Genomic DNA, 10,129 nt, shown 5'->3' with positions numbered 1-10,129 from the left:
CTCCGGGGGTGGCCCATCATGCATCTGTGCGGCCCGAGCCGCTCTGACAAAAATCCACAAAAACTCTCTGAAACAAAGGAGAAAATGTGAAAGAAGAACATTTCTAAAATTGTTCCTCGGCTGAAAACTTCTCTCTGCCAGAGCCACGCTTTCTTCCACTGTGTTGATTTTTCTTCTCTTCCTCTTCGCTCCCGGCTGGACTCAAACTCCTCGGACTCGAACTTTGCCCCCTCGGATTCGAACTCTGACCCCTTGGACTCGAACTCTGACCCCTCGGATTTGAACTCTGGCCCCTGGGACTTCGAACTCGGACCCCTCGGCCTTGAACTCTGACCCCTCGGACTTGAAATCTGACCCCTCAGATTCTAACTCTGACCCACCGGATTCAAACTTTGACCCCTTGGACTTCGAACTTGGACCGTTCAGACTCGAACTCGGACCCCTCGGACTCGAAAGTCAGACCCCTTGGACTCGAACCCTGGGACACGGACTGTTTTGATGTCGGGGGTCCAGAAGCTGCGTGGGTCCTTCCCATAGAGGCATCACTCTCCTTCTACCGATCCTCTGTTCCCTGGGTGTGTGTGCGTGTGTGTGTGTGTGTGTGTGTGTGTGTGTGTGCGTGTGTGCACGCGTGCGTTCGTGTGTGTTTGTGTGTGATGTTTGGGATCCAGGACTCTTTGCCCCGCGGGGCTGTGGCGAGTCTTAAGGAGGAGCCGCTGTCCGTGCGCTCCTGGATGCACTCATCTGGCGTGGTCGACGCTAACACAGCCGCTCAGAGGTGACACACACTCACATATTACTCTGACCTTTAATACGATATATGATCTTTAATAGCAAGAGTCCACCACTGCAAAACATCTCCATCTTAACAAGTCTCTTATTGAGTTCTAAAATCACTATTTTCTTCAAATAAGTGAGAAAATCTGCCAATGGGCGAGATTATGTCAGTGCTCTGCCTCGGGATCACTGGCAGAGTTTTAAGAAAAATCTGATTTAAAGGCTGGATATCAGACTGAATTTTTTTGCAGTGTATTTATCACAATGGGTCAACGCTTCAGTCAGAGGAAAATCATTTTCTCCATTAGGACGTTTGTTTCTTAATATTGTCATGAAAAGGTGTCTGCTGCTTTGAAAGGTTGGTCCAAACCACAGCTCAGAGAAGAATAACTTTACTTATTATGATTTATTAACGTGCACTTTCAGACAGAAAACACAAACCTGCAGATCAAAGCAAAATGATGTCCTTTATTTATTATTATTATTATTATTACTACTATTACTATTATTGTTATTTCTTCTTAACATTATTGTTACAAAGTGTTTGTGTTGTTGCAGTGAAGCTGATCAAAAGTACAGCATACTGTATCAAAAGAAAATGAGTTGGAATTAAAAGCCTCTGTCCCACTTTTTATTATTTAATTTAATTTTTTTTAATTTCTTTATTATTTTATTTTTTAAACACAATTGAGTTGATCTCATATTGCTGTCCTGAATGTCACGTTATGTGGGTGTAATGATTAGAAATAATATTTTGATGGGTTAAATGTTTATAGAGACAGAAAGGACTGAAGAGTTTTCTGCGTGCAGAAAGTGAAATCCCAAACAAGAACATTATTCACGTTAACAGCATTGTTAATATTATTAGCATTAACGTTAATAATAAGGTTCATGAAGGTTCTGATTAGGAGTCAGTGTTAAAGGTGTCTGCTTTCATGATCAGATTTCCCTCTGCTGGGATCAAAGCTTCTTTGACACAAACAGCAGATCCATTTGTTTATTGTTAATATCAATTAGATGCATTTGTCATTCATTTGTGTTCTCACCTTGGATCTTTTCCCACTCGGATCAATTGATTAAAACATTTGTTAACATGATCCATAAAATGTTTCCTTCAGTCTGAAACAAAGTGATCAGAGAAAACATATTTTTGTGATTATCATTGATCAATATTCATATTATTATTAAGAGGAAGTGTCAGTGATGCCATCATCAGTCAGATGGACTGAAACATTTATTAATATGAACATGATTAATATTAAGTGTTAATTTAAATGTCGGACGCGCACGCACGCACGCACACACACACACACACACACACACACACGCACACAAACACACACGCGCACACACACACCACTATCAACATGAATTTATGAATCAGAATTAGAACTGTCTTCATTGCCAAGTAAGTTTAAATACAGGGAATTTAATTTGGTATTTTGGTGCCTTCCAACAAATAATAAGTAAAAGTGAAGAGCAAGTACTGCATGTCAAGAAAGCTACATATAAATATTTACAATAAGCATTAAGCAAACAATATGCAAAATATATAATGTGCAAAAAAGCCTGTATTGTTTACATGAAAGAGCTGAGCAGTTTGTGCAGCAATGTGCAAAATACGAACCATGGAATGTGCAAATGTTCACAGTATGAGGTGTAAGATATGTGCAATGTGCAAAGATAATAGACCTGAAAATGTGCAAAGGGATAGTTTGGATTTGTTGACATGGTTACGTAGTATGAGGATAGTCACAGTAGAATGCACCCAGCGCAGTCCCAGTTAGGAGCAGCGGAGAGAAGCGGTGACAGGGAAGTAGAACTCCCACCTGCCAACACGCGGGAGTCTCCCTATCTTTAATCCTTTCTCCCGCTGTGCTCCCGATTGGTAATTTCTCCCGCTAATCTCCCAATTTCATAGAGACACAACAACTTAAATGGCCGTTTCAAAGTTTCTGTAATATGTCCAAACTGTAGGATGTGTCGTGGTACCTGGCAACCCAGCACCAGCTCCCGGGTGAAGACCGCATGTATACAGTCAACGGGCTCTGCTCGCTTTGACACTGAAAGTGGATGAAACAGGTTCCGAGAAAAGAAATACTCGTCCAAATTTCAGTCTACGTGGTGCGAGACCTTCCGATTTCTACCCGCCAGCCACATCAGCAAACACCATGCGTTTAAGCTTTGACATCTCCTGTGTCACTTGCCTCTGTAGACTGGAGTCCTGCAGACTTTTTCTTTTATCATTCCAAGGTTCATGTAATGGTTGTTAGGTTAATGTAATGGGGGGGTGAAGAGTCTGTGTCGGGGGGGGACAGCTGACCGGCACACTCTTATAGATTTAAATCTTCACACAGGCAGATGGTTTTCTTTTTAACATTATGAATGGTAGCAGTAAGAAGTGCTTTTGCTTCAGTCTCACAAGTCGGCAGTTTTCTGGATTATTAACATTTAATAACCTCCATATTAGGGATGCAGGATGATATCGCCAGGTCGTCGGTATCGCTCGATAAAGGCTTTAAAATGAAATATCGGCATCGGCCCGAAACAAACATTTCTGCCTTTAAAATGACGCTTTAATTATACCCAATGTAGGATGAACCTTCCAGTTTTATTTCAAAGAAAATGTGAGATAAATAAAAAAATATGGCATGTTTTACATAAGCTAAGTTGGAGTATCTGGTATTTTTCTAATTTTGCCCAGTGAAGGTGTACATTTTGAAAAGCGTTGTATTTCTCTGCACCTGCCAGTGGGCCATCATGATAAGAGGAGGCATACTAATGTGTTGATTCCACTACAGGAGAGACTTGACGTTCTCTGAAATTAGCGGAGGGAATGTGGGCATATACTGTATCGGTATCGGCAAGAATTGGAAAATATCTGCATATCGGATATTGGCAAAAAATCCAATATCATGCATTCATAGTTAATATTGTTAGTAAACCTGCCTAGGTACAGTTTGTTTCATGTTAAGTCTATTTACTATATCTGTATTTATCAACATAGAGTATTTCCATTAGTTTAAGCATTGTGTCGTTTGAGTTCTGATTCATTGTCAGGATTTATAACGATGTAGGAACTATTTTCTTCTCAGTCTCATGTAGGAACTAGCTAGCAGCTAGCGGGTGTAGTTTGGTCAAAAGAAAATAGTTCCTCCATGAAACTGCTCATAACAAGGTCTGTGCATTATCTTGAGTAATGGGGTCATGATTTCTGGAAAGAGACATTGCTGTTGAGTTTTTCAAATGTATTTCTTTGGCACTTTGAGCACCACAAGCCGAGTGCCATCCAGTTCCATTGTATTGGAGAGAAGGCAGAAGCTCTGCGGTCGATATCTCCAAAACTCAGGCAACTAACACAAAACGATATAGATGGATAAATAGCACTACAGGTGAGAGAAAAGATATGTATTTTGGATTTTAGGGTGAGCTGTCCCTTTAAGGCTTTCTCTTCTATTTCTTCAGTCAGAAACTATTCTCCGTTTCTAGAAAAACTAGTCAGACAGTCACACACACACACACAGACACACACGCTCACACACGCACACACACACACACACACACACACACACACACACACACACACACACACACATGCACGCATACATGCACACATGCAGACAGATGGACATGACAGACAGACCGTTTTTTTTAAACTTTCATATTTAACAGACGGCAGTTTTGTTGTGATAATCCTCCTGTTAAAAGAATTGGCCATAAATTAATTTCCACCTCAGGCAGTCTGTCTCTCTGCCTGTCTGTCTGCAGCGGTGTGTGCGTTGGATGGCACGGTGGCTTAGTGGTTAGCACTGTTGCCTCACAGCAAGAAGGTCCTGGGTTCGAACCCCGATGTGCTCGTGTTAGATGTCAGATGTTCTTCCCATGTTTGCGTGTTTCCTCCCACAATCAAATACATGTATTGTGTGTTACCCTGTCAAAGACATACATGTTAGGGTTAATACTCCTGGCACTGCCCCTGAGCAAGGCACTGGCAAAGAAGAGCTGGAGTTGGTCCCCGGGCGCTGTACTGTGGCTGTCCACTGCTCATAGTGTATCTGATGGATTAAAGGCATAGGATACATTTTCGTTGGTCTACAATGACAATAAAGGAATCTTCTAACCTGTTTTTCTCTCTGCCTGTCTGTCTGCAGTGGGGTGGGTTTAGCTCGGGCTCACTATGAGAAGCAGCCTCCCTCTAATCTACGGAAGTCCAACTTCTTCCACTTTGTGCTGGCGCTGTACGACCGGCAGGGCCAGCCCGTGGAGATCGAACGCACGGCTTACGTTGACTTCGTGGAAAAGGAGAAGGTAATGGCTCTAATTTTGTCCATAGAAATGGTGATGATAAAGTATCCGTTGACGTCATTTTAGTTCATGAGCAATCTGGGAACCCATCGGGTAAAAAGAAAAGTATATTTTTTTCTCTAACCTCTGGGGGCAGCCTCGTTTCAATGTGGTGTAACAGGAACTCAAGGGGCTCCGCCGGCAGCGGAAGAAAATCCCTTTCCGCTCCCTGCGAGCTCTGCCATTGGCTCCAACCGACCGGCTCTGCCCATTTATGGCAGGGGTTCCCAACCTTTTTTGGCTCGTGACCCGATTTTGACGTCACAAAAATCTAGGGACCCATGACATTCAAATTCCGTCCATCCATACATTTTATGGATTTCCTTTCCCCTCCCTGCATGTCGCTCTCAAATGCTTCCGTCGCTATGAACCAACAATAACAACTCTAGCTCATTGCTAGTAGGAAGTAGCAACTTGCTACATGCTGAAAATGGTATGTTTTGAATACACACCGGTCACGTTCACTCCATTTTGCATGCAAGCCTGCACCCTGCGAGCACTGTTCCACAGCTTTTCATGGAGCCTGCCATCAGATTTTCGATGCAAGTCGAAAGTCTGTCTCGAGAGATTAGTTCACGAGTAAATTGTAACACAGATGAAACAAATATTGATACAAAAATTACAAACAAATATCTGGTCATTATGTCCCAACTACTTTTACTACTTTTCTTTTATCATTCAATCTGGTAAAGGGGGGACTCTTGCGTGCACGTCCCCGGCGGGGTTTGGACTAATAAGAACACGAAGATGTTTTCTCTTCCAGGAGCCGAACAGTGAGAAGACAAACAACGGCATTCACTATAAACTGCAGCTGCTGTACAGTAATGGTAAGTCACAAACACACACGCACACACACACACACACACACACACACACACACACACACACACACACACACACACACGCACACACACACACACACACACACACACACACACACACACACGCATACACGCACACACACACACACACACATACACACATACACGCACACACACACACACACACACACATACGCGCACGCACACACACACACACACACACACACACACACAGCTGTAAATTAAGGAAGGGAATTATTACACAACATAGTTATATTAGTCAATACAGTTATATTTAGTATGTTAAGGAAAATTCACACTTACGAACGATAATTATGATGAAAAAAAATGCATTTGAGATGGAACCAAGAATATAGTTATAGTTGTCATTTTGGATGTTGTTACAGTTACAGTTGTAGTGTGAACACAGACACTATTTACTTATAACGATTATATTAATTTAGAAAACACAACAAATAAAATAAAACATAAATAAATGACAGAAACCATTCAACTTCTGTGTTTCAGCCTCATGGTCTACAGCAGTGATACTGAACTTGCGGCCCGGGGGCCAGATGCGGCCCGCCACAGGGTGCAGAGTGGCCCCCAGACCATTTTCTAATAACCAGTAATAATTTCACGTTAGTTTTCATTGTGAATTAGAATCTAATTCACAATAAAAACTAACATGAAATAAAGTTTGACTGAGCTCCAGTTAAATTGTCAAATACCGCTGTCTGCTCGCTACCCAGGCACTTATGTATCTACTTAACCTAACTAACTTAACCTAACTAACTATCCGGTGTGCACAACATTGTCAGACTAAACTCCGGGTGACACCCCAAAAACCTACAATCCACTACAGAAAAATGTATATTGTTTGTTTATTAACTGGCCCCTGGCCTTCTATCATTTCACAAAAGTGGCCCCCTGGCAAAGCAAGTTGAGTATCCCTGCTCTACAGTGATCAATATACTTGTAGGTCTACAGTGAGAACAATAGGCCTACAGTCATTAATCTAGGTCTACAGTGATCAATGTAGGCCTACAGTGATCAATATATGTCTACACAGTCATCAATATAGGTCTACTGTGATAAACATAGGTCTACAGTGATCAATAAAGGTCTACAGTGATCAATAAAGGTATACAGTGATCAATATAGATCTACAGTGATCAATATAGATCTACAGTGATCAATATAGATCTACAGTGATCAATATAGGCATACAGTGATCAATATACATATACAGTGATCAAAATAGGTCTACAGTGATCAATATACATCTACAGTGATCAATATAGATCTACAGTGATCAATATACATCTACAGTGATCAATATAGGCCTACAGTGATCAATAAAGGTCTACAGTGATCAATATAGAGTTACATTGATCAAAATAGGTCTACAGTGATCAAAATAGGTCTACATTGATCAATAAACGTCTACAGGCTACTGGTGGAAGTGCACGGTCACCTCCTGTCCCTCTGGTAGCGAGGACATTGATCAATATGCAGTGATCGATTCATTTGTCATGTGTTAATAATAATAATAATAACATGTTGTTGTTGTTGTTGTTTAGGCGTGCGGACAGAGCAGGACCTGTATGTGCGGCTCATAGACTCCATGACCAAACAGGTCTGATTCTACTTTCTCTATTATTTGTGTGTGTGTGTGTGTGTGTGTGTGTGTGTGTGTGTGTGTGTGTGTGTGTGTGTGTGTGTGTGTGTGTGTGTGTGTGTGTGTGTGTGTGTGTGTGTGTGGGTTAAAATTAAATCCATACACAGAACTTTTAAACTGTTTATGAAATACTGGTGCCTCTAAATGACCTACAGTGTACATGGGAAAATGTGCGAATCGGCCAGGAGAATGGATATCACTTTATTGTTAGTCAAACTCACATGCATGCACTGCGCGAGGGACGGGGGTTGCGCTACAGGGAGAAGTGAAGCCTCTATCCCGGCGGCCTCTCACCAGGCAAGACCGCGGCTTCACTAAACCCCCGCCTGCGACCTAGCGGAGCCAACGCTGCACACAACTACAAGGGCTTCCTGAGGAGTGGACTTTTTCTCTCTCAAAACAATTGAAAACCACCGCCATGTTAAAGCTGAGTAAGGAGATCGATTTTATTTCACCAGAGCAGAAGGCAGCAACACAAAAGACTGATGGAAATAACATAACAGAAGAGAAGGTAAGCCCCACTAAACTGGTATGCAGCATTGACAGTCAGTAGATAGAGTAAACACGATTCTGCCTGACCAATCAGTCGTCTACAGTGTTTTCACGTCACCGTATGAACCCGGGTTCACAGCGCTGGAACCTCAACAAAGCAGGGACCAAAACTAGCACGACTCAACCCCGACTCAACCCGGGCTGTCCACGTTTTTGATCGGTGGAATGAGACAAAAAAGCGAGACGAGCTGGGCGGGGCCGCGTTGATACCAGCGGTGGAAATGGGCCAATACAGAATGTGAACAGGATCAGAGCTTCTCTTGAAAAGCTAGGCAGCATTATGTAGCCCTTGCACCCTCAAGAAAGATATCTCTGCTCTTTCTGAGTTTATGAAAGATAAAGGACTTACTATCACCACAAAAGTACAATTTCTGCCTAAACTAAAGCTATGTTTACAGGACTATATTTCAATATTTGTTTAGGTAAATTACATTGTGACTCTTTAGTGATTTAGGGCAGACACCTGGTTCATATCAGCACATTGACCGGCCTCAATTGGCTCTTTTTCAGGGATTGAGGTAGTTATAAAGAATTAAAATAAAATAAAATACATTTGCAACAAAATAAAAGTACTGAACAATCCATTTAATTAATGGGAGATATATGGGATATGAAAAAACACTTTTGTGTTTTGTTTTAACTCGGTTAGGGGTTTCTCAAAAACCAAAGCCTATTTTTGTGGACTTGGACTACAGTAGGAGAGAAGGAAGTAACGCATTCCATAATCCATATCCATAATCTATATTTACTATATCGTACTATCTCTGTATCTGGTGCTTGTCTTTACACTGTTAGCTGTTTCAACACACACACACACTCGCACACGCACACACACATGTGCACACACACACGTGGACGCACGCACGCACGTTTGATTCCTACCCTTGTATGAGTAGAGTCAACAGCGCTTAACACAACGGTTATAGATCTCCTCTCTCTCTCCCCCCCCCCCTCTCTCTCGGGCGTGCGACACCACAGATAATAAATCAGACGCTGTTAAGTCACTGCGGTCAGGGAGAGAGAGCGATAGAGAGACAGAGAGAGTGACAGAGCGAGGGAGAAGTGGAGTGGAGCCATCTGTTAACAGCGGCGCTGATAAACGAGTGGAGCGCCGGAAAAAAGAGGAGACTGAGAGCGGTGTCTCAGTTCAGATCAACCCATTATACGGTTGGGTATAATTGTACTTTTATATAATAATATAAATAATAATAATAATAATAATAATAATAATAATAATAATAATAATAATAACAAATAATAATAATAATAATAATAATAATAATAAATAAAGTATATTTTTTTCTTCTTCTTTTAGCCCCCCTTCCCATTTTCTCCCCAATTATACTTGACCAATTCCCCCTGCTGTCCTGGTCACTGCTCCTCGCCCTCTGCCGATCTGGGGAGAGTTGTAGAATAGCACATGCTTCCTCCGATACATGTGCAGTGACCTGCCGCTTCTTTACACCTAACAGCGAGTTTCACCGGCAGGACGTAGCGCGTAAGAGGATCACGCTATTCCCCACAGTTCCCCTCACCACTCGAACAGGCGCCCCGACCAACCAGAGGAGGCGCTAGTGCAGTGACCAGAACTCATACCCCACCGGCATCCCACCCACAGACACGGCCAATTGTGCCTGTATGGAGTTCTGACCAAGCCGAAGGTAACACGGGGACTTGAACCTGCGACCCTCATGTAGCACTAGGCAGGAAATCTACCGATGGACTACCCAGACACCCCAAGTATACCACCCTCTGATGGCGTATGAGGACAGTGTCACATTATGGAAATCAATGGCAGTTCAAGCATTTAACTCTAACGAGTAATTAAATTAGCTGAACGTGCCCGTTAGGCGTTGTTTCTCTTTCATCCACTATTTCTGAAAAGGCTTTTATCCATTTGGTGCAGCAGAGAGAGAGAGAGAGAGCTCTTTGTAATGAACCGTCTGACGATCAG

General features: G+C 42.4%; 1 protein-coding gene across 2 annotated transcripts in view; it reads left to right on the top strand.

Annotated features, from left to right (window-relative positions):
* Nucleotides 1-656: 656 nt before the first annotated feature.
* Nucleotides 657-10,129, top strand: part of LOC310774488 (transcription factor COE3-like) — a gene marked incomplete at both ends in the record, with an annotated part of 80,577 nt that continues 71,104 nt past the window's right edge. For both annotated transcript variants that reach the window (XM_083634568.1, XM_083634567.1), the window contains 4 exons: nt 657-778; nt 4,929-5,085; nt 5,885-5,948; nt 7,526-7,581. In XM_083634568.1, coding sequence (XP_083490694.1) covers nt 657-778; nt 4,929-5,085; nt 5,885-5,948; nt 7,526-7,581 — 399 coding nt within the window. The remainder of the gene's footprint in view (nt 779-4,928; nt 5,086-5,884; nt 5,949-7,525; nt 7,582-10,129) is intronic.

The sequence above is a fragment of the Poromitra crassiceps genome (assembly GCF_964638095.1).
Source record: "Poromitra crassiceps genome assembly, chromosome: 4".
Classification (NCBI taxonomy): Eukaryota; Metazoa; Chordata; class Actinopteri; order Beryciformes; family Melamphaidae; genus Poromitra; species Poromitra crassiceps.
This window is presented reverse-complemented; position numbering and strand designations above follow the sequence as displayed.